The 26,080-nt window shown below is 47.4% G+C and overlaps 1 protein-coding gene across 1 annotated transcript in view; it reads right to left on the reverse strand.

Annotated features, from left to right (window-relative positions):
• The window catches only part of ZFAND3 (zinc finger AN1-type containing 3), a 684,884-nt gene that overhangs the window by 25,241 nt on the left and 633,563 nt on the right, over positions 1 to 26,080 (reverse strand). The window contains exon 5 of the mRNA XM_086925892.1: positions 7,721 to 7,888. Coding sequence (XP_086782018.1) covers positions 7,721 to 7,888 — 168 coding nt within the window. The remainder of the gene's footprint in view (positions 1 to 7,720; positions 7,889 to 26,080) is intronic.

Below are 26,080 nucleotides of genomic sequence, written 5' to 3' on the forward strand. Positions count from 1 at the left end.
TTGTTTAGTGGATGCGTCCAGAGGGTTGATGTGCTTACTGTTACAGTGTATAGCAAACCTCTTCCATTTTGCTGCATAGCATGCTCTGGTGGTAGGACGTCTTGCCTGTTTAATGATTTCCATGCATTCTGGTGGTAAATCTAAATACCCAAACTCTATGACCTCAGGAGCCAGATCGCTAGGTTCAGTTGTTTGGGATCTGGGTGCATTATTTCTCCATGGTTCTGTGTAAGATGCATGGGTAATAATCTTAGCTTTTGATGTGGTACTTGTGAGGGTTGTAGCAGCGTGGTGAACCACGGCTGTCTTGCCCACGTGGGTGCCACTAGTATCATTGTCATTGAGTGCTGCTGCAGTTTCCTCACCAGTAGTGGAATTAGTGGTAGAGGAGGGAACGCGTAAGCAAATTTGTTGGACCAATTTATCCACAGTGCATTGCCCTGGGACCTTTGGTGTGGGTACCTGGATGCGAATTGTTTGCATTTTGCGTTTTGATGATTTGCAAACAGATCTATCTCTGGTTGCCCCCATTTTTGGAAGAATGGCTGTAGTATTTGGTCGTGCAGTTCCCATTCGTGAACTTGTTCTGACTGTCTGCTTAGGATGTCTGCTATTTGATTTTGAATTCCTGGTAGGTGTTCCGCTAACAGGTAGATTTTTTGAGGAATGGCCCATCTCCATATGTCCTGTGCTAGTTTGGACAGTTGGAGAGAGTGTGTCCCCCCCTGTTTTTGAATATAATACATTGCAGTCATGTTGTCTGTTCTGATCAGGACTGCCTTGTTTGTTATTTGCATTTGGAAAGCTTTTAGTGCTAGAAATATTGCTAACAGTTCCAGGTAGTTGATGTGCAGCTTCTTTTGCTGCGCACTCCACTTCCCCTGTACTGTGTATTTGTCCATATGCGCTCCCCATCCGGAGAGCGATGCGTCCGCTGTTATTATTACTTGTGGAACTGGCTCTAGGAACGACCGTCCTTTGGAAATGTTTTCTGTGTTCCACCACTTCAGAGAGCGATACGTCCGGTCGTTTACCAACACCAGATCTGTAATCTGACCTTGAGCCTGATTCCACTGTGTCGCTAGACACTCTTGTAGTGGACGCATTTGTAGTCTGGCATGTGGTATTAGCAGTATGCAAGAGGACATCATGCCTAATAGTTGCATAAACACTCGTGCTGGTAGTGAGTGTTGTGGTTGAAATTTTTGTATTAACCCGACCATTGTCTGTACTCTGATTGGGTTGGGGTATGCTATTGCCTTTTCTGTGTCTACTGTAGCCCCCAGGTATTGCTGGATCTGGTTTGGTTGCAGGTGTGATTTTTTGTAGTTCACCGTAAACCCCAGGTGGTGCAGCAGTTGAATTGTCTTCTGTGTGTTGTGAAGACATTCTTCCTTGGATTTGGCCTTTATTAGCCAATCGTCCAAGTATGGGAAGACATGTATTTGTTGTCTTCTTAGGTGTGCTGCTACCACAGCTAGGCATTTTGTGAAAACTCTCGGTGCTGTTGTGACACCGAACGGAAGGACCTTGAACTGGTAGTGTTGTCCTTCTAACACAAACCTTAGGTATTTTCTGTGGGCTTTGTGAATTGGGATATGAAAGTAAGCGTCTTTTAGATCCAGTGTAGAAAGAAAGTCCCCTTGCTTCAGTAAAGGGAGTACTTGTTGGAGCGTGACCATGTGGAAGTGCTCCGAATTTATGTAAGCATTGAGAGGTCTGAGGTCTAATATTGGTCGTAGGGACCCGTCCTTTTTGGGGATCAGGAAGTATAGAGAGTATACTCCTGTTCCTTGTTGATCCTTTGGGACCTTCTCTATTGCATGCTTTTGTAGAAGTGCTAGCACTTCTTCTCTTAACAATGTCAAATGATCCTGACTCATTGGGCGCTGTTTGGGGGGGATGTTTGGCGGGGTAGCTGTGAGTTCTAGGCAATAACCATGTTGGATAATTTGTCTCACCCACTTGTCTGACGTGATGTCTTCCCAGACAGGTAGGAACTGTGGTAGACGTCCCCCGACCGGTGTTATGTGGTCTGGGGGGAGATCTATGAAGTCACTGTTTTGGTGTTGAGGCGTTGCGGTTGTTATTATTTCCGCGGCCTCTACCCTTATTGTTGTTACCTCTGTAATTACCTCTTGAATTACCTCTGGGTGATGTTGGTGTGAAAGATGTGGATTGTTGATTTGTTCCTGTGTTTTTTGAGCCCCCTCTATAGGTGGATCTACGAAAGGAACCTCTGTTCGTTGGCTGTTGCAATGCTCCCATTGACTTAGCCGTTTCTGTATCCTTTTTCATCTTTTCTAATGTCTCGTCTGTACTTGAACCGAACAATGTCTTCTGATCAAATGGTCTGTTCAGTAGGGCTGTTTGAACTTCTTGTTTGAATCCTGAGATTCTGAGCCATGCGTGCCTTCTTAGCATGACACTAGTGTTAATAGACCTTGCTGCAGTGTCTGCTGCGTCTAACGCACACTTAATGGAAGTATTAGTTATTATTTTACCTTCCTGAATTAATTGGTCTGCCTTCTTTTGATGTTCTTTAGGAAGATGTGTGAGAAGTTTTTCTAACTCATCGTAATGTGCCCTGTCGTAACGTGCGAGTAGAGCTTGTGTATTAGCTATACGCCAGCTATTTGCTGCCTGTGATGCTACTCTCTTGCCTGATGCATCTATTAACTTCGACTCTTTATCTGGTGGAGGAGCCTCTCCTGTAGATAATGAGTTTGCTCTCTTACGAGCGGTTGAGACCACCAGCGAGTCTAGAGGTACATGCCCTCTAATAAATATTGGGTCCTTTGGAGCCGCTTTATATTTTTTATCGATTCTTGGGTTTAACACCCTGGCTCTCACTGGGTTTTCGAATATTTCTTCTGTGTGAGTGAGAAGACCCTTTAGCATAGGAAGAGTACCTGATGTTCTCTGTGCACTAGGTAGAGTCTCTAACAAGAAATCCTCTATCTGAGGTTCTGTGTGCATATCTAGTTTGTGATATTTTGCTGCCCTATTAATGAGCTGCACAAAACCTGTGTTATCATCAGGTGGTGAAGGCTTTGAGGGGTATAGCTCTGGGTCGTTGTCCTCATCTGACCCTACATCGTAATTTTCCCATGGATCTTCCTCATCCTGGATAGATTCGTCATCCCCTTGAGGTTCTCCCTCCCCTATATCACTGTCTACATCTGACTGAGGTGTAGCTGGTCTTGGTGTGGAGGGTGTAGGAATATGTGGCCTATTGTGAGGAATAGGAGAAGAGGGTGTGTCTTTAGGACGAGGAGAAGCAGGAGGAGTTATGTTCGTCCCCATTGTTCTCTTTTTTGGAGGAAGAGGTTTATCTTCTGACTGTTCACTCTTTCTCTTCTTCGTGACCACTTTCCCAGTTTGTGGGTCAATAAACAAGATCTTTTGCTTGGGATCTGTTTGTTGCTCTTGAATCGGTACCGAGGGTCCTGGTTCCGAGAGCTGTTTTTGTTTTCGATCCTCAGATCTTTCTGGTTTCGACACCGAATGTCTGCTCGATTCCGACTTTTTGGGTATCGAGTGTCTTTTGGGCGATACATCATATTTCTTTTTCGACATGGAATGTTTCGATACCGAGCTCTCCTTTATATGCCGCCTCGGTGTCGAAGTCGATGACGCCCTTTTCTCGGATCCGACGTGGTGGGATTCCGAGTGTTTCGGTTTCAGTTTCGGTTTCGTTGCCGGGCCCGAAGGCGGGGCGTCGGAAACTTTTTTCAGCGATTTGACCGGGCCCGAGGGCGGGGTCGTTACGGCACGGGGTCGGTTTTTCGGTAAGGGGACGTCGTCACTCACGGTTTGTTGCTCGAAGAGTTCTTCAACCTCCGACTGGTCCCCTTCCGACCCCGACTGGTCCTCTTCTTCCTCGATTTGTTCGTCTCCGAACAGCTCCGGGATCGCCTCCGCCTGCATTCTGGAAGCCTCGTGCCTTCGAGCTCGACGATTTCTGATCGTTAGCTTGGAGGAGAATGCTGCGCAGGCTTCGCAGTCCCTGGATTCGTGTTCAGGCGATAGGCAGAGGTTGCACACCTCGTGTAGGTCCTTGTGTGGGAACTTAGCACCACACGATGGACATTTTTTGAATGGAGTCCTTTCCATGGACTCCGGGCTTGACTGCGCCGAGAAAGGTCTCTTGTTCCTCGACGTAGATCCAAGTTTTTCTCTTCTATTTTGAATTTGTAACGCGTCGGAATGGAAAAGAACGCGTTCGCTAACAATACCGTCGAATTGGAAAGGGAATACGCGCCGAAAAATCACTTTCTTCAGAAGTTGATCTGGAGCGTCTCGATCTTCATCCGAACCCGATGGCGGAAAAAAACAATCTAAGGATGGAGCCGATGCCCATGCGCACTACCAACTAAGGGAGGAGTCACCAAGATACAAAAGACTCTCCAAGAGAAAAACAAAGTGCAATCATCCGAGCCCAACACCAGATGGCGATCTATTCATAATGTACCATCTGCAGCCCATATGCCTCGAACATATAATTCTAGGTGGCCCTAACAGACATAGCCCCACTGGTTCGCTTCACAAGAGGTAAACAAATGGCACAGGCCCTCTGTCACTGAAGGCTCATGGGGCCCGTTCTCTGCTCTTGGCTGTACAGAATGTGGGAGGCCTTGGGTGTGGAGGAGGCTTCCATGATAGCTCACACACACAAGACACTGAGGAGAGCTGGGAGTGATTTATAAAACTCCTGTCTGATTCATTTTGATAAATAATTTGCCCTAGATATCCGAGGGTACCTAAACTAATGACGCGATGCCCAACAGGGGAGATAAGGGCTTCAAAAAAGAGCTTCAAAGAGCTGCTCCATGCCCAATAACCTAAGCATAGTGTCATTGTTTTATGTGAACAATAGGCTGATTAAGAAGACAGAGCTGGATCAGAATTTACCGGGGTGGCGGTGAAGGAGCAGGTTTAGGATTGTTAGGACGTGAATAAAACCCAGGTTTCTAAACTTTGCTGGCCACCGGTTGTAGGCGAGTGTGCGCGTCATTTGAAGCCATTATTAAAAAAAATTGTTTCATAAAAGTTTTTGTTCCTCAACTGTTACCCTGGACGTTTCCTATGTGCGGGGAAAGGTGGATTGGAAATACCAATAATCAACATTTCCCTGACTGCTTGACAGCAGAACAATCCAAATCCACACAGTTCCCACTACACCCTTGAACCTTAGCAGGATTGAGACATAAGCAATAAACAGGCACTTAAATGATGCATCTTATACCAGAAAGAGAGTGCTGCTAGAGCCTGTGGAACTTGGCATGCACTTGGGTGGGTGTTTAGAGTTAAAGGAGACGGCATCATCCTCTGGGAAGTTCAAAAGGAGGGTGGATGGGAGAACAGGATCGAATGGCCAACTGTGCCGGATGCCCCCTAGCAGGGCACCAATATGAATGACCACTGTGGAGATTTGAGGCGCTGACAAGGGCAAAGGAGGTTGAGGATTGCACAAAAGAGGGTGGATCATCAGACCCGAGTCTGACAGCAGCAAATGCATCTAAACCAGGTTTAAGAAAGGCAGCACCACAGCGTCTTTCACAACAGTAGGTACAAGTACAGTCAGTCAAGTGAGGAAGTTGAGGATGCACACTTTGAAAAAAGGTCTTTCATTTGGTTAAGGGGGATAAACAGGGAACACTGCCACAATTAAATATTTATTCATCATTCGTATTAGGAGGCGAGATGACAAAATTTGCAGCATTCAAATTTTAGGTGGAGAGTATTTTCCTTATGTTGTGGTACCCTACACATCCCAATACCCTTGCCAGTGAACAGATCATGATCAGCAGTCAGTGTTAGTACGCGAGGCTGACCCTGCACAAGACTTACCACAGTGGCACGAGCCATGACAGACCATTATCAGCAGTCAGTGTTAGTAAGCAAGGCTGACCCTGCACAAGACTTACCACAGCGACACGAGCCGTGAACGGACCATGATCAGCAGTCAGTGTTAGTACGCGAGGCTGACCCTGCACAAGACTTACCACAGCGGCACGAGCCTTGAACGGACCATGATCAGCAGTCAGTGTTAGTAAGCGAGCCTGGCCCTGCACAAGACTTACCACAGCGTCACGAGCCGTGAATGGACCATGATCAGCAGTCAGTGTTAGTAAGCGAGCCTGGCCCTGCACAAGACTTACCACAGCGACACGAGCCGTGAATGGACCATGATCAGCAGTCAGTGTTAGTAAGCGAGCCTGGCCCTGCACAAGACTTACCACAGCGACACGAGCCGTGAACGCACCATGATCAGCAGTCAGTGTTAGTAAGCGAGCCTGGCCCTGCACAAGACTTACCACAGCGACACGAGCCGTGACAGACCATTATCAGCAGTCAGTGGTAGTAAGCGAGCCTGGCCCTGCACAAGACTTACCACAGCGACACGAGCCGTGAATGGACCATGATCAGCAGTCAGTGTTAGTAAGCGAGCCTGGCCCTGCACAAGACTTACCACAGCGACACGAGCCGTGAATGGACCATGATCAGCAGTCAGTGTTAGTAAGCGAGCCTGGCCCTGCACAAGACTTACCACAGCGACACGAGCCATGAACGGACCATGATCAGCAGTCAGTGTTAGTACGCGAGGCTGACCCTGCACAAGACTTACCACAGCGGCACGAGCCATGAACGGACCATGATCAGCAGTCAGTGTTAGTAAGCGAGCCTGGCCCTGCACAAGACTTACCACAGCGACACGAGCCGTGAATGGACCATGATCAGCAGTCAGTGTTAGTAAGCGAGCCTGGCCCTGCACAAGACTTACCACAGCGACACGAGCCGTGAATGGACCATGATCAGCAGTCAGTGTTAGTAAGCGAGCCTGGCCCTGCACAAGACTTACCACAGCGACACGAGCCGTGAACGGACCATGATCAGCAGTCAGTGGTAGTAAGCGAGCCTGGCCCTGCACAAGACTTACCACAGCGGCACGAGCCGTGACAGACCATTATAAGCAGTCAGTGTTAGTAAGCGAGCCTGGCCCTGCACAAGACTTACCACAGCGGCACGAGCCATGAACGGACCATGATCAGCAGTCAGTGTTAGTAAGCGAGCCTGGCCCTGCACAAGACTTACCACAGCGACACGAGCCGTGAATGGACCATGATCAGCAGTCAGTGTTAGTAAGCGAGCCTGGCCCTGCACAAGACTTACCACAGCGACACGAGCCGTGAATGGACCATGATCAGCAGTCAGTGTTAGTAAGCGAGCCTGGCCCTGCACAAGACTTACCACAGCGACACGAGCCGTGAACGGACCATGATCAGCAGTCAGTGGTAGTAAGCGAGCCTGGCCCTGCACAAGACTTACCACAGCGGCACGAGCCGTGACAGACCATTATAAGCAGTCAGTGTTAGTAAGCGAGCCTGGCCCTGCACAAGACTTACCACAGCGACACGAGCCGTGAACGGACCATGATCAGCAGTCAGTGGTAGTAAGCGAGCCTGGCCCTGCACAAGACTTACCACAGCGACACGAGCCGTGAACGGACCATGATCAGCAGTCAGTGTTAGTAAGCGAGCCTGGCCCTGCACAAGACTTACCACAGCGACACGAGCCGTGAACGGACCATGATCAGCAGTCAGTGGTAGTAAGCGAGCCTGGCCCTGCACAAGACTTACCACAGCGACACGAGCGTGAACGGACCATGATCAGCAGTCAGTGTTAGTACGCGAGGCTGACCCTGCACAAGACTTACCACAGCGACACGAGCCGAGTTCTTGCTGCACCAGCTCTAGCTTTATTTGGCACTGGAAGCAGCGGCGCCGGCTCTTCTGTTTGGACCGACTGGTCTCATCGGATTGGTCATCCGTGTCCAGGAGCCGTGGCCGTTTCATGGGGGAAGCATCGTCTTCAGATTGGGAATCTGGTCAATTCATGAAAACAAGAAACACTTGCTAAGTTTTCAGCACAGAACAAACAAAAAACAAAAGAAACAGTTCTTGCAGTTGGTTAAGCTATTTCGAACCATATAAATATGAATTTGAGATTTTGAAAGTTTGCCATATGTTTTTGAAACCTGAAGAATTTCATGCAATGTTGCTTTATAACAGACATCTGTTCAGAACAGCAAAACATCCCAGCAACAAAATACAACTTTTCAGTTCAGGAACGTCAGCTTCTTTCACGGTGTTTACGGTTCCTCTTTATTCGGACTAAAACCGTCCAGTCAATTACGAAATTTGATCACCCAAAGGAAATGAAAAGACATTCTGGTCAAGAAATGAAATAAACTGAGCGCACATTAAATGCCGAGAGTTTACCAATTCATAGACCTCACAAGATTAGCAGACCAAGTTTGGTGAGAGTGAGATGAAACAATGGGACTATAGATTTAGGGTGTGTAAGGAGGCTGGGATCACCTATGCATGGGGCACAAACCAACATAGTAAGTAATAGAGCCGAGTATGGCGAGTACAACTTACATGTAACTGAGTCGCATTTCATAGCGCCTACAAGAGTGCACAAACTAAAGTTACTTCCCAAAGCACTCTTTAAAGAGGACTCTTCAAATTATTCTGGAAATAGAGAAGAGGGGGGATTGGCAAATCTCTGCCAGGAAAGGAGTTTAGAATTAAGGTCTACAGAATCCATAGATAACTCAGCAAAAGAACGTCAAAGCTAGTCCAACTGTAATCGAAGGACTTATGTAGGAAAAGGATTAAAGTGCTTTCTACAAATACATACCAGCTGTAATGCACACCAGCGTGCCCAAATGCTTCCTTCCGAACTGGGCTAATATCGGCAAGGGGAGGCACTCTTGGTAGAACACAGGCCTGGGTGCAATCACCCAGGGTTGCCCATGAAGGAGAGTTCTCCAAGCCAAGGGAATTGGTTCTGATCAAGAATGCCTACTTTAAAAGACCAGCCGACTGCTCTCAGTGGTGTATCAGGTTTCTAGTCCGCAATTGGCATTGCTGGTGTCAGTGCAAAGCTTCCAACATGCATCTGAAGGTAGGAAGTTACTGTCGCTTACATAGCTGTAACAAGCATTTGCAATGCAATAGGTCTCGCATTAGGAAAGTTTGAGCTATTGGTATTGTAAATGGCAAAGTTTTTATTTATGTTTTTTTTTTTTAAATACCTAAATTAATAGCTTTGTCATTTACAATGCCAATAGTTATAACTTTCGCAAATGTGATACCTATAGCATTTGTAATGCAATATGTTTTGTATTTACATGACTTAGATGTATTGATATTATGTTTATGTTTATGTTTGGGGGGATTTTATATAGCGCTCTATCGCTCCGGGGAGCATCTTGGCGCTAGGTTCAATTTGTGTGGTTTATAGGCAGAAGGGAGATGTAAAAGCCCCTAAAGTAGATATTAGACCAGGGTTTTGCAGGTGGAGGCAGTTTGGTTGTAGATCCAGGTTTTAATGGCTTTCCTAAATTTGCTCTCACAGGAGATTTCGCGAATTTGAGATGGGAGTGTGTTCCACGCTCTAGAGCCTTTGACCGCCAGGGACTTTCCCCCTCTAGTGGCCAATCGAAACTTTGGAATAGTCATTAGGTTGGCAGTAACAGATCTTAGATGACGTCCGGGGTGGTAGCGATTAAATTTGTTAATCAGGTAGGTAGGGCCTCTTTTATGAAATGCTCTGAAGGAAATGATCAGTAATTTGAATAGAATTCTCTTTTGGATAGGGAGCCAGTGGAGGGTGTCGAGTGCTGCGGATGCTGAGGATTTTCTTGGCATTTTTAGCACCAGCCTTGCTGCAGTATTTTGTACCATCTGCAGCTTATGTAGGAGGGCCTTGTTGGCACCCACATATAGTCCGTTACAATAGTCCAACCTAGATGTGATCAATGCCACCGCTACCGTTTTCCTAGCTGATAGGGGGAGGAAGTCAAAGAATTTCCGAAGACTTTTGATGATATTAAAACAGGAGCCAGCCACTTCACTGGTCTGTTGCTTGAAGGATAGTGCCTCGTCAATTTTAATTCCTAAATTTCGGGCACTCTTTATGGTGCTCGGCGGGGCTTCAGCATTAGGTGGCCAGCAGGTTTGGGGAGAAAACAAATTATTTTTCCCAAAGGGCAGAATTTCCGTCTTTGCAGTGTTGCATCTCAGATGGTTTATGTTCATCCACTCAAAAGTGGCCTTCAGACAATCTCTGAGGGAACGTTCAGCAATTGCCGCGTCCTCATCTAGGATTACAACTAGTTGAGTGTCATCGGCGTAGGCTATTGAGCTGATAGCAAAAGAGGAAATAAGTTTCATTAGAGGGACCATATATAGGTTAAACAATATGGGGCTTAAGCTAGAGCCCTGAGGTACCCCAGATTGAACTTCTCTTGCCTCAGAGTGATGTGGGCCTAGGAGAATAGTCTGTTTTCTTTGTCTGAGGAAGTTGGTAAACCATTTCAACACGGTGCCCCCTATGCCTGCACTACTCAGGCGATGAAGTAGAATATCATGGGACACCGTGTCGAATGCCGCAGATAGATCCAGTAGGATCAGGACGGCTCTTTTGCCCTGATCCAGAGCGGCTCTGATGGTTTCCGTTGAGAAAATAAGGGCAGATTCAGTTGAGTGGTGAGAGCGGAAACCTGCTTGATTGGGATGTAACAAGTTGTTGTTCTCTAAATATGCAGTAAGTTGTTTGTTTACACATGTCTCTGTGAGTTTGCATAGTGCTGGGAGAAGTGATATGGGTCGGAGATTTGACAGTGTCGTAGGATCCTGAATAGCTTTTTTCTGAAGGGGTTTGACTACCGCGACCTTCCAGCATGCGGGGATATCTCCTGTTTGTAGGGAGGAGTTCAGGATTGAGTTAATGATTGGGTTGACCTCATCTTTTATAGCCTTGAGTAGTAGGGGTGGACAGGGATCAAGAGGGGAGCCTGAATTCAATTTTGAGATAGCTTGAGCGGACTCGGTTGAGTTAATCAAAGTAAAACTATCCCATGTAGTGGTACAAGGTGAATCTTTTTGGATGGTAGGGTCGGCTGAATTTAATGCTAGTTGACTAGTCTGTGGAAACTCTTTTGTAAAGTTTGTGATTTTCTGTTCGAAATATTCCGCTATTTTGTCGCAGAGGGCTTGGGACGGTGGAATTTCCTGTGATAGTATTTTGGGTTTTCTGAAGCCATTGACTATTTGTAATATTATATTACAAATAACAATGGCGTTTAATTTTTTTAAATAACTAATACTTAAATAAAAGTTATTGTAATTTATAATGGCAATAGCTTAAACTTTTCTAAAGAACTTTTGTGAAATTATGTTCAGTGTATCAGAGAGCGCAATAATACGAGATCAGTGTGAGATCCTGAACACACCTGCTGCCAAGATGGATACCGCCCAGGCTCTCTGTGACTCCATCCACAAATGTGTGAGGGGGGTCTCAGTGTGGGGAGCTCTAACCAGCTGAGGACAACCAGCAACAAGACTGGGCTAGTACCAGATATTCGGCCTCTCACACCATGTCCTATTCCCACAAAAACCTTACATTTAGATTTAATCTGAGGGTGGGAACGGGGGTGCTCTTTCACTGTGCCTGGGCCAACCCTCAGTCTTTTTGCTGAGAAGAATTTGGGAGGTCTTGTCCTTTTTTAAAGCTTTGACAATCTAGCTCTTCACTGGGACCCCTTCTGGGGTGCCCCAGCATTTTACATAAAAATAATGACATAACTTGGGGTTGCAACATCACTCACAGTTGTCAGAGCTTGGAGATTCCCTCCAAGTGGTTATTACAACTGCATTTGTTTATACATAATATACAACATAGCCACATTCTGTTTACACTGCTTAAGTGTCCAAGCTCTCGTTTCTGTAGCAGGATGAGAACTCAAGCTCAAACATGACAGCAAAAAGTAGGTACTTCAAAAGCAGAACATGTGGACGTCTAAAACAAGCATATCGTAGTGCATTAATAAGATACAATCCACAGTCATATAGAAACATCCTCAAACTGAGTCTCGGCTGTCCATGCATACGAACAATTGATTCTTCCAACTCTCACATTTTGGGGCGCCTCCTGAGAAGCTTCAATAGGTTAAACTACCAACCTGCGGGCACCAATATGTAAATTTCTTAACCTCTATTAATAATTCACAACATTTTCTCCACACGCCCTTAAATATGAGGCTGATACTAACCTCGGGGCCAAGCATGACAGCAGGATCTGTGATTGTTGACATAACTTAAGCGCGTGCTGCAGTCCGCCGCCGGCCTGCGACCAGGAAGTCAGGCAGGCCAGGCGGGACAACCGGAAACAGGAAGTAGGAGGGCGGGAGCCTACCCCGCCTCCCACGGAAGAGCCGCGATTGTTTGGAGCACCGGAGCAGGCAGGAGCCTACCCTGCGCCCCGGTGCCGAAGAAGGGAGGAAGAGTCCTGCTGCCAGTGAGAGCCGCTGCACCAAGGAAGCCGGTGAGTGGGGCTTCGCCTTGTTGCTGGGCTGCGAGGGCGGGGGGCATGTGTGTGCGCGTGCAGCGGCGGGCTGTGTATGTGTGTGAGCGTGCGTGTGTGTGTGTGTATGTGTCTTGGAGTCTGTGTGTATGCGTGTGTGACTGTGGGGGGGGGGGTGCCTGTCTGGGTGCCTGCGTGTCTGTGTAAGTGCGTGTGTGTGTGCATGCATGCGCGTTAGGCTGACTTTCTGGGAGTATGGAAGGTAAGTGCACGGCGCAGGACGGAACGCGCGCGTTCGCGCACCCAAATCTGCTTCAAAAGCTCGTGACAGTTTCTTGTCCTCATTCCCCCGTGTCCGATAACTAAGTCTCCGACCCTGGATGCATCCTTCGGATGCTTAAACATTGTTTGGTTCTTGCGTTGCTCTGCTGACCTGTTTTATATTGGGCCTGGTTCTGACGCAGTCTGTTGTTGCAGGAAGTGATGGGTCCAAGCAGGATGCGTGAAGTTCGTAACGGAGCTGTTCGCGCGAAGGAAGAGGAAACACAGTGAAGGGACTAATAGAATGTAGGACGGTGAACAGAGTGGAAGGACTCCTGTTGGAACCTTTTTGTTTCCTACTTCCTGCTGTTTATGGGAGTAGTAGTTTGTTATGTTAAAAAAAAAGTCTGCTGAAAAATAAAGCGAAGGAAGAATGGCATAATCCTCGCCTCTTTGTCCATAATAGAATTGAAACTTACCTGCACTAAAGCCAGGCACATTTTCATTAGGGGGAAAGAAAGGGCGCGGCCAGTAAGTAAACTTGACCATAAAGTACGACTGAATTGGGTGGAAAAGGAGGGATGCACCGAGACCCTCACGACATGAGAAACAAAACAATAGAGCAGGGTTATTCGGACATAGGACCATGAGTGCCGTGCCGCATCCATGTCAGCTTTTCACATCATCATCATTATATAAATCGACAACGATTGTAAATGGATCTCTTTTTACCTGGCCAAAGTTTACCCGAAAATTCTAACGCTTACAGCAGATCAGTAAAGCAGCAAGTTCTTGGGGATCGTTCTAATGAAAGTCGAGAAGAATCATGGAGTGATGGGAAAGTGGTGGTGAGGGGTTAAAGGGGAGGGTTGAAGCATCGGCAGGGATTATGAAAAGTAAATTAGATTTTGTGAATCCTTAGTAATGAGTGGTTTTGTCCTGGGCCCATGGGATTACATTTTAGGTCTTTGGAGCTCCTAAGCAGGCCACAACAAGACATTTCCTCCCTCAGCAGAAATCAGCAGGCTCTGGAAATAATTAATTCCACTGACAGCTTTCAACAAACCTTAAAGTGTTGAGTCTATGCAATATTCCCAATAGTACATCACCTGCATCTTCTCTAGGAAGAGATCGAAAAAAATGAGACTAGTAATTATATGCAGATTAGACCAAGCAGTCGAGAGAGTACTGAGAAAATAAAAAAACACCACCACCAGACTGTAAACAGCACTCCCCTGGCCGCCTAAATAAGATGCACAAACGAATGCCCTCTGGTCCAGTGCAAATTGCCGAATAAATGAAACAGTGTCAGTCGCAGGAAATCGAGGACACTTTCGTGAGATTGCAGTTTATGTTTGACCTACCGTTTGTTCCTGTTAATGAATGGATGAGTTTTAATATGGGCATTCAGTGGGCTGTTTCATTTATTTCAATCTAACGCATGAGCGAGAAATTGCATCTTCACCCCTACAGCGAGATTCACTTGCAACTTAAGCGCGTGCTGCAGTCCGCCGCCGGCCTGCGACCAGGAAGTCAGGCAGGCCGGGTGGGACAACCGGAAACAGGAAGTAGGAGGGCGGGAGCCTACCCCGCCTCCCACGGAAGAGCCGCGATTGTTTGGAGCACCGGAGCAGGCAGGAGCCTACCCTGCACCCCGGTGCCGAAGAAGGGAGGAAGAGTCCTGCTGCCGGTGAGAGCCGCTGCACCAAGGAAGCCGGTGAGTGGGGTTTCGCCTTGTTGCTGGGCTGCGAGGGAGGGGGGCATGTGTGTGCGCGCGCGTACGGCGGCGGGCTGTGTATGTGTGTGAGCGTGCGTGTGTGTGTATGTGTCTTGGAGTTTGTGTGTATGCGTGTGTGTGTGTGACTGTGGGGGGGGGTTGCCTGTCTGGGTGTCTGCGTGTCTGTGTAAGTGCGTGTGCGCGTGTGTGTGCATGCATGCGCGTTAGGCTGACTTGCTGGGAGTATGGGAGGGAAGTGCACGGCGCGGCGCAGGACGGAACGTGCGCGTTCGCGCACCCAAATCTGCTTCAAAAGCTCGTGACAGTTTCTTGTCCTCATTCCCCCGTGTCCGATAACTATAAGTCTCCGACCCTGGACGCATCCTTCGGATGCGAATTCCAGGGCGAGACCTAAAAACTGGCTGCACAAACTCCAGTGCTTCCACATAAATGACTATTTGTCTTAAGTTTCACTGACGGTCAGGAGAAATATATGGGCGTTCCCTCTGGGCACTTTCAGTATAATGAGGTCATCACAGATGCATAGTATGTGCGGGCACGTATTGGGTCTACTCTTTCCCACTCAGCTGCAGTTGTGGTGATTTTCAGGTGTCTCAAAACCGAGTTGGCAAAGGTTTCCAGTCAGTCAACAGCCTTTAAACTGCCCTCAAGAGGCCACCCTAAAAACTGCTGTTCCACACCGTTCTGACTGGAAAATGATCCTTCCTTGGCTGTGGGCATGAATCCTTTTCAATGTGCTTCCAGCAGGCCGCAGGTGCACGAAAATGCAGACAATGTCTTCAAAACCTATGGATGTGCCTAGTACTGGTAGTCTACTGCTGTCGGCATGTTCAATGCACCATCTATTCCATTTCCAAGGGATGTATTGCCCTTTTGCCTCTTGGGCTGGATTGGAGACCCCCAGGAGAGATCCAGTAATTCCCGTAAATTTCTCAACAGAGATTTTTATTTCTAACCGTTCGCCATGGAGCAATGCAAATCTATAGAAATCCCTTATCCTATACATGGTCAAAGAGGAGGAAATCGGATAGGGTGCAAAGGTCCGTACACATCGCAGATAATGCTTTCTTTACCACAGATGAAGATGACCCCTGCCTCCCAAAAATGCTAGACCTCTTAGCTGCCTTGGACACACTCAACCAACCCACCCTCACATAAGCACTCTCCTATCTCGAAGAAGATTCACCAGCAATGTCCTTCACTGGTTACCTCCAGCTATACCGCAACATCAACTGATCCGCTCATCAATAGCTTGGCCAAACTTGCACGTAGAAGCCAACTTCCTTAAAACAGTAATGTATTCTTCCACTGACTCCCCTTTGTCTTGCACGTGCTTGCCGAAATGAAATCTCTAAACTACCGATGATACCTTTGGAAGAAAACGTGAATCCAACTTCTTTAAACATACTTCATGCTCATTCAATCCAGCACTCTCTTCATCTGTTAACCCTTTCACTGCGGCGGCTATTCCGCCTGCAGTGGCAAGCGCCGCAGTGCTAAGGGGCGGGAGGGGGGACGGGTGGGGGGGCCGCGCGGCGCTCCCGCGCTGGTGACGGAACCGCTCCGTCACGCCCCTCGGGTGAGCTGTGCTTGTGACGGAACGGTTACGTCACGGCCCTGCCCGCTCAATAGAACGCGCCGCGCAGGTGCGAAATCAGCGCCTCGCAGGCGAGCGGGCCGTGACGGAACGGTTCCGTCACCAACACAGCCCACCCGAGGGGCGTGACGGAACGGTTCCGTCACAAAAACAGTAAAGATGCTTTCCTCTCCTCAGTCAAATTCGTACTACACTTTAGCAAATCCATCTAATTTAAGGCTCCCTGGGAGTTTACTTCAAATGCACCTACAATAAAATAACCAAAAGAAACAAATGCAGTGCAGTAACAACCATTTACGCTGTAATAGGTCTGATAATGACATTATTTTGAGCTATTGACATTGTAAATGGCAATGCCTTTGAAAACATTAAAAGGTATTGTTATTTACATTAACAAAAGCAACACCTATTGCATTGCATAGCGCGGTGTCCGTGAAGACGGCGCCGCGCTTATTAAAGTAAAAATAAAAACACAAAAAAAAGTGTATGTTGGGGGTGGTATTGCTATTGAAAATGACTGTCTTACTTAGGTTTTAAAAAACCCGGATATAAAAAAAGGCATTATTTACAACGCCAATAGCTGAAACTCGCTTAAATGTGAGACCTATTACATTGCAGATGCTGGTTTCAAATTGAATGTAACATGTTAAATTTGCCTGCCCTGTGTTAAAGTGTTTGAGAGGATAATGCTGTAGAATGTGAAGTGGAAGAAGGTTCTGTGCTCAACTGGTGTTGGCAATTGGTGAGTGGAGATGGGTGTAAAATAATGTCAGCATCAGATATGTCTGAATACTGCAAATTATTTTAATTTTAAATGTTTATTTTCGATTTAACAAATAAACATACAATAATGCTTTCAATTTCTAAAACAGCAAAGCACTTCATAATATCTAATCAAAATGTATTTTAAAATGTAAATGTCTATGAGCTGCCGTACTCCAGCACACTGCCTTTTCTAGCACAGTACTCCAGATAAACCCTGCAGTACTGGACCCGTAAGATGGCCCTCTGTATAGTGTACAACAGTCCAGGTGAGACCTGTGGGACTCTATGCAAACTTCATGGTGTTACTGCTTCATGCAGAGCACTTCTCTTGGTGAGGGCAACAGAATTAGCACAATGCCCAGGTGTGACTGTCCTGGGCACTATACCTCACATAAGGCCTTCAGAATGGCATGCAGTACTCCGGTTGAGTCCTCTTGTACTGGCCGCCTCCGAGGAAGGGGCGCAATGCTCCAGGTGAGGTTTTCAGAGGTGACACCACATCCCTACCCACAGGTCCAGGTACCCTCGCACCCGTATAGTTTTATATTCACTGATGTTTCCAATGTGATTAATGATTCTAAGACTTGTTACTCTGGCTGGTGTACGGTTAAAATGTTGCAGTGCATGGGTACCATGGTTACCAGACATCACCTATTGGCACTGTGCTGACAAACATAAAGGTACAACTTGTTGATGGCACGAGGTACCAGGTGACGCAGCATTCACAAAATGCTGATAGGTGCTTCTCGCCACGCTTGGCGGAGTAAGTTTATATTTCGCTTCTGTAGCCCCCCGTGCCACACCTCCCGCTTCTTGGAGAATGGAACAGCGGGCTGGGCCATGGTGTCGGCTCAGGGTAACACCAGGTCGTGGCAGAGCTGGAAATGAGAGGGGTCCAGATGGATCCCGGATCCAGCAGCTGTCATTAAGCTTTTCCTCTCTAATATTGTACCCGATATAGCTATTTTTAGCCTTACTGTTTATATTTTTGCTTTTATTGGGGTTTTTTTAAAAAGAAATTGCAATTTCTGCTTCACATTGGCTTAATTGTACAGCAGCAGTGAAAGTAACGCTGAAGTGACAGTTTTTTGCTTTCGATGTGCACGAGATGGACCTCGGACAACACCCCAAAAATTAAAATGCATCGACAGGCAATAACCACACACACACCCTCATACTGCCTGATATTTCCCACACATCACAAACCAATTTGTGACATGAGTGTGTGAGTACTTCCACCGCCGTACGCTTGCGGGCTCTTTCAGGGTAACTCCTCTGGGGTGGTACTGGTTGGTGGCACCGCGTCCAGTACAGGAGTCACCAGGCCTGGAGATGTGAATTCGCTTGGCACATGAACCATCTGCTTCCGGTCACGGTGTGACATTATCGGCCAGCTCTCCGCTGCCCTGGAAGCTGCCTGCTGTTCTGGCTTGGAGCTGTTTTGCCGGAGATATCAGTGGACAGCGATGCGTCAATTCCGCAGTCCCCTTTGCAGAGAAGGGTCACCTCACGTGGCAGTATTTTCCAACACTTTTTTAGGAGCAAGGGTGCAGTGACAAGGAGTTCTATGGGAAGTCAGTGACGGAGGGTTTTGTAGGGTTGGTTCAGCATGTGTCTACCTACACTGAGCAGCCAGAAGCCGGGATGCCGCATGTTGAAGCACTCATAGGTTGTTCACTAGGCCCCTGGGCAGTTCTAGGTACATTAAACTACAGTAGCACAAACAGAAGACGATCAATGCTTTTTCTGCGAAGAATCTACTTCCAACAGAAAGCAAACGCAAAATCTTGCTTCAGGTACTCACTCGTGACCACAAGATGAAATCGTGGAAGTGGTACACAAGGCATGTGTTCACTCCAAATAATAACAAGCTGCCGCTCTGCCTACCAAAATCAAGCATTACACGGATGCGAAAAAACAGATGCCCCCAGCGCATCCAGACTCGGACGGACGCGATACAAAAACAAGCAAACGGATACTGCTAATTACAAACAGATGGCCCCCCTAAAGATAAGAAATTGTTTTGTGACAGCAGCAAAGCAGACAATCCTGTCCGGATGAAAAGGGGAAAGGGCGGCAACAAAAATACCTCATTTCCTAATAGCAGGCCACCGTTTAGCATAAACGGTGATGCCTCTGAAATCTACTCTCACTAGATGTCTCGCCGAGCGAGCAGAGCATGCGCAGCAACTCTAGGCGAGACCTAAAAACTATGACCATCCAACAATTAATCACAATTACAATGAAACTATAATGCGCTAAAATGCATGAAAACCAATTAAGAAATCACGAAAATACACAAAAATAAAACTCACCAATTCTCCACTGTGATCTACCAGAATCGTAGATTAAATACAGAAGATGTGCTAATCACCATTGTGCACCTTGAGTGGCAGGACTGTGAAACACAGGTGTACACCTTAACTCGCAAACAAGCCACAGAATGAACAATAAGGTGCCAGTCACTTTGATCCATTGAGAAATCTGGCACTCAAAATATCGTGTACTTGTACCTTGTACACGCGCCAGGCACTGTAGCAGGGATTCCATTCTCCTACAGAACTGTGCATAGAGATTTGGAACCTCAGTGAATTAGGATGGCCCAAAACTCACCTTAGTACCCAAAATCCCCTTACCAAGCTAACTACAGTGTCTCATTGGTCATAACAAACTCCCAATGTTTAGACGAACCAGAACATGATGTTAGAATACCTCAGGTCACGTGGAACACAGACACTCTTTCGTTATACAATCATTTCAAACCAGAACATGGAGTAAATGAGGACTCGTGCATATTTGAAATATTTATTTACTAATGCCGGGTTCTCAAACACAGTATTTTAGATAATACAAGCAAACGTATTAGAAGAAGCAATGTTATCAGCATAGTTACTAGTCCATAAAATGCAAAAGGTGACAACATGCTAACATGTTGAAATGAATAGGAGTGAACACCTAATTCTAACCCTCCCTAACTAGTATATTATATTATATCTAAGAAGGTCTCTTTGGGCTTTAGCAGGGCGACCCCATACCTCAATCTCTCAGTGGTAGAGGATCATATCGTCTTCCACCAGCTCTCTGCATGCCAAACCCTTGGCAAAACCAACTTAACTTAATCTGCTACTTACTTACTCCCTCCCAAGTATTAGGCTTAGGTCAGGTACACTGGGGTAGGCATAGTTAAGAAACACCAGTTGAGGACGTTAGCCAAATGTATATATAAATGTATATATTTTACTCATTTTTAACTATTATATGGCTAAGAAACCATATCAATGCTTTTACTGTATTATTTCGCAATACTCCTTTTACTGTACGCACTTTTTATAATAACAAGTCTTGCAATTGTGGAAATTCATTTCTCTTGCATGAGAAGGAAGACTGTTCAATAAATAATACCTTTTATTGAAAACGCCCGTCTCTCTCTTCTCTGCATCCAGGTGAAAGTAATTCCTGCACAACTGACTGAGTGAAATAGCTGTCTATTTTTTCACACGACTCTAGAGATTGACTCTTATTCTGAGGAGCAAAGTTGTCATGTTAATGCGGTTGTTGGAAAACTGAATCTCTTCTTGTCTGAGCCAGGGAAGCTGATCACTTCCTATTCAGTCAAGAAAGTTTCCAGTGACCTCTGAGCTAGCTAGTACAAACCCATTTAAGTTTAACATAGTCAGTAGAGACCTAGAAGACTGCACTTCTACGTCTACACTGCGGTTTATGTTATTCCAATGCGCAGGGCCTATAGGGAAAATAGGAACTACACTACAGTCAAGGGGGATTGTTTACATGGGAAGTAAGGGCTGAGTCTGTAAGTCCATGGCTGAAATAAAGAAGGTGATTAAATTTGTCATTAAACCTGGGGTCACCATGGCGGGGCCAACTCAGGCTCTCATCCTTAGCAGTTTAACTCCAACCCAACCCCTGTAAAGGAAAACTTCATGGCATCACTGTAAATCCCAACAGACGGGAACACCTGTAATAAATCAGCAATGGGATATAACCAGGGGCCTGGAATGACACGTCAGGCCAGCACCGGGGCAGAACACCTGCAGTAAAAGGGCACATTAACATTAGATATCAGTCTCATCACCTTAGGCCAGGGAGGCGACCATCTCATCAGGGTAGTAGGCACCTTGAATGCAATTGAACCTTAGGCATACACATTACGCTGTGACATTAGGCATTTAACCACAAGCATTTCAACACTGGTGCATTATTCCTGAGCAATACCCTAGCATCTAACACATTGTGCACCTCACCAGTGCGTACATTCGGCTCCTTCAGGCAGGTATATAACATCCGCAGGGGCCCACAACCTTAGTTGTCTAACAACCTGGAATCAGCGTAGGATCACCTAGCTGGCGTGTAACATCAACATACATTGGCATCAGTAACGGTAGTGACTGGTCACGACCAATCAACCATTTCCTATTACCTGGTCACTGTGCAGGAATAAACAGGTCACTAGGGCCACCCTAAATACCTCTTCAGGCGACCAACACTTCCCTAAAAGGGCAGTCGGCCTCAGCAGCATAACACATGGGGATGCCCACCACTAACAGGGGCATTAACACTAGGCCATAAGCACACTGGGCGCGAAACCATCGGCCTGAACATCAACCCAGCATTAACATAAGTCCTGGCCCTAGCTCTAGGGGTTTTAATGATTCCTTGGGGGACCCAGGGGCACAGTATTAACCTCCAGCCTACACCAGTTCACTCTTCAGGCTGTTGTTCAGTCCAGGGTAAGTTTACCATCCAAGGTCTCTAATTTCCCAAGTCATGGGGGGTGGGGGGGGCTCATGGGGGGCGGACACCGACCCTGTGCCCCGTTGCCCACTCCACCCCCTCACACAGTTTGAATAGGGCCCCACTCACCGGGCTACTCCTGGCACTCCTTTTCTTCAAGGCTGGTGCAGGGAACACGCGGGGCACTCTCTCCCTCTCCAGGAGCCGGATCTTCCCTGCGGAGGGGCCAGGCACCGACAATGTGCCTCGAGGCCCCCCTCCCACCTTCTCCCATGGGCTCTGACCCTCTGCGGCGGCTCTCAGGGGCTCTTGATCGGCCGCAGGGCTCCTTTCCGCGGAGGGGGGCGGGCACCGGCAATGTGCCTCGAGGCCCCCCCCTTTCCGCGGCGTCACCCGGGCCCCTCCACCTCACGGGGACCCGGGGGGTTCAATGCGGCCTCTGGGCGGCACAATCGGGGCTCCCTCATCCTCACGGGAGCCCCGCAAGTACTCTGCTCCTCCGGCCGCTTCGTAGGGGGAGGCGGGGCTGGCACCGATAGAGTGCCCCGGCCCCGCCTATCTCACCGGCCCCTCACTCAGGGGCACAGACTGGCGGGTGGCCTCCCGCTCCGGTCGCTTGCAATCGGGGATCCCCCTTGACCACGGGGGCCCCGCACAGACACTTCACCTGGGTCCCCCTCCCTCATGGGGACCTAGGGCTTCGGGCGCTCCTCTTCCCGGGCTGCCGGCCGGCAGCCAATCCCTGCGCGGCCTCTCAGGCATGGCCGCGCGGGCCAATCCGTGTGCGGCGGGGGCGGGCCGATGACGCGGCCGGGCCCCCTGTCACATGATGCGGGTGACGGCGGCCCCAGGGCCTAACGCGGCCCTATCTTCACTTCGGTGGCCCTCTCCTGGCACCGGGGGCCGCCGCAACAGTGCCCACAGCAGTGGGGGGGTCCCCACGACAGCGCCGGGCCGCGGCGGTGATTTCAGCCTATTTACAACCGGCGCAAGGTAGCACCAACACTCCTCAGCGGCAGTAAGGGGTAGGCTCCCTTTTGATTAATTATTTATATGGCAAACAGCGGCCCAAAACTAGGGTAGGCTCCTCCAGCTCGATTCCCCTCACAGGGCCCTCAGGCCACACGTCGCGATTCTCCTCAGCAGATGGCGCTATTCACAGCGCACTGCTCCTCCCTCTGTTTACAACCTCAGCTCCATTCTCAGGCCACGCAGAGGGAGTAGGAAATTAACTCTTCTTCCAGCGCTTCCAAATTATAGCGCTTCCCCAGCTGTACAGTTCAGATCAGCGCTTCTTCCCAATTATAGCGCTTGACAGGCAGTAGTGCCTTACAGCAGCAGAGCTTCCTTCGGGGAATCAACCTCCCCAAAACAGCACTATTGCAGCACAGCCCCTGGCACCACACCTCACAGGGGGGTGGGGGGGAACAGTTCCACAGTCCGCCTCAGGGGCACCCTCCTCACCTCCTGGGCGCTTCTTCATGCAGTGCTAGCGTGGTACCCGGTCCAAACAGCGTCACCGACCTGGGTAGGGGCCCTCCCTTGTCAGTGGCCCGTGGGGACAGCAGAGGGGAGGGGGTGGGGGTTTCAGGGTTGCAAGGCCCAGCTCACAGGCCCATGTGCGGTAGCCCCTCGCAGCATGTCCCCTCTCTTTCTTGTCCCAGCCCTGACTGACTCTCTGGTGGCACATCCCCCTTACTTATACCCTCCACCCAGGCAGTGCCAGAACCTTCTAGAATGTTGGCAACGCTGGCCTAAACTGGCTCGAGGGGGTGAGCACCCTGGGTGCCAGGTTTCCCTCCAAAAGCTAGGGGTGGCTGGGTAATATTATCTAAACCGCTGACCTATGCCAGTCCGGTGGCAAAACCCATGGCCATGGCATCCATTTTAAACACAGTACATTTCAGTCAGGTGCATTTTACAAATGGGGGGAATTTACAAGTGCTCACACCATTACATGACTTCACATATTAACAAGGTGTCTCACACCACTCATGGCCTATACAGGTTTAATCCCATGGGGGAGACATTTTCAGATAAGGGGGGCAAAAGCGAAAAATTTCAGGGGAAAGGCCCAGTTCTTCTAGGCTGAAAGCTAAAGCAACAATTATGTGTCGTGTGCAGAAGCAGCAAAAGGTAAAATGGCGTTTAAACATTTAATAAGCTCATGCTAACTTAACACGGTATACAGGTAAGCAGTAACTATGTGACATCCCCCCATGATCTGAGCACGGCTAAGATAAGATAAGATAAGGCACAGGGCACATCGAGAAGACTGAGTTCAAGAACAATGAGCCAGGTCAAATTATAAAGATTGATTAAAAAAACGCATTTGTAAGTCAATTAAAAAATTTTTACCAAGTCAATAGGTCTGGGTAATGAAAAAATCACGCATAATTTTCAAAATAATTATTGCAATTAAGGACGGACTATTATTCAAAAAAGTCGAAAGCTTTCAGGACAGGACTGAATATGCAAAATAAGCAGCAACAGCCTCCAGCATGAAGTCACTGTTGTTATCCGAAAACAGTTCAACCATCCAATTTAATAGTGGGAAAGAACATACGTGCTCTTCAAGCACCGGAGCCTCTAGCATCATCAGAGGACAACTCGGTGGGTTCTCAATAAAGCTGTGTGCCAAGAAATCTTGTGCTGCTGCGAGTATGTTCCAACGACCGATTAGTCCATGCATCGCTGCCATGGACATAATCCTTCCGCCAAAACAAACCACCTTGTGAGCAACTATGGGACTCATCAGATGATTAAAATCGACGTCAGGAGACACCGTCTTGCAGAGACACAAATCAAGGGCCCAGTCGAAATCGCAGCTCAGGCAATGAAACACAGGCTGGACACATGTGAAATAGGAAAATCGAAACGATAATCCATATGCCGTGCTTAAAGTCGCAAGCGGCAACGTGCCATAGTATTCAAGCATCCTGTTGCAGAATAATGCCAGGTGGGGCTGTGCGGCGTGTAACACGACGGGCATCCATTTTTAATAAAACAAAATATAACCAGAACGCCTGCAGCCAGCGCCAGCAAAACAGGAAATCCACCAAATAAGCTCGAGAATATGAAATGGAAGAAAGCAGGAATGACTCCAAATATCTTCTCAAATGAAGTCACAAGACCACTGCTAACTATTTTTAAAAAGTGTGCAAGGCCAGAAGTGGAGGACGCATTAAAGATTGAATGAATCAACTTGCTGAAATGCAATGGTAAGTCAGTATTTAATAGGGCCTGCACCTCTGTGCGGGTGTTGACTATGTGAAGGACAAATGTTTCACGAGCCGAACTCAGGGCCACTTGTTTTTGAGACAAAATGGCTCTTATTCTACTCATTCCATTGAACTCTGCCGTCAAGGTTGGGATTTGTGGCTAGATGGAAACATCTGAATTCCCATGCGGAGGAGGATACAGAACGTTTTTGCAACACACCACACGTTCAGATACAGTTATCACATAAGCAATGCCTCGAATTAACCCACAACAATCTTCATTATTCAAAAGTAAATAACCACCGTTCGCCAGTAAAGTGAAAGTAGGGACAATTGCGGGAACCGGAGTACCTTTTAAAACACAGGCCAAATTTGGACGTTCCTGATTACAGGAACCATGTAATTGGATATGCCTACACATTAATGAGTGATCTGGTGTTTCGGTGCACTCCTCACCTTTTAAATAAACCTCTTTCCCATCTTTTAGACATCTGTATGTAAAGGGGAGGGACCAGGCCTCGTGTAGAAATGCACTACCAAGGGGTTCATATTGGCCTATCGCAATATATTGCATACAATTCGTAAATTTAAATAAAGCAAATGGGAGTGTGATGAACCCGTGGATAAGCCATGTGGCAGCAGTGTCTTCTGCCACTGAAAACGGTAAGGACTCCAGCCTTTCAATGTAATGGAACGCAATTGATTTTGACCATGGTATAACACAGATAATTCATCTTGCACAATATCAACAACAGAAGATACAATATTATCCAAAGTATAAATCCTATAAAAAGCCTGATCAATGGCCCTAAGGCATTTAGCCGCCTCAATCTGTGAGGTTTTCCAGATTTCGTTATAAATCGCATATATCCATCTTTTTGATCTGCCACTAGCCGGACCTTTTATGAAATCATTCAAATCCACTTCATCTGTCAACTTGGATAGATGCAGTTTAACCAATGCCAAAGTAGAATGTTTGAGCCAGGTCTGACATAATTTGCCTACCGAATAAGTGGTGACAGAATGGTCAGTTAAAAAACGATGATCGGGCCTAACCTGGGTAAAGCCATCAGCTAAACCCATAAAACGACGTTGGCAGGAATCTGCACTTCTGTGCCACACTAGCCAACCCTTTGGATCCAAAATGGATATATTGTATGACGAATTTTGCAAAAAAGTTTGTAATTCTCTAATAGAAAAATCTGTATTATTACTCCAACCAGAATATTCTTCCAAATCAGGTATAGCAGGAGAATTAAATTATTTAGCAGTAGTCAATCCAAAGCATGTGGTTTGAAAAATGGTAGAATTTAAAAACAACATATGATTCGGGATGAGACATGCACGGCGCAAAGCCTCAGTGCCTTG

Source organism: Lissotriton vulgaris, chromosome 6, assembly GCF_964263255.1.
Source record: "Lissotriton vulgaris chromosome 6, aLisVul1.2, whole genome shotgun sequence".
Lineage (NCBI taxonomy): Eukaryota > Metazoa > Chordata > Amphibia > Caudata > Salamandridae > Lissotriton > Lissotriton vulgaris.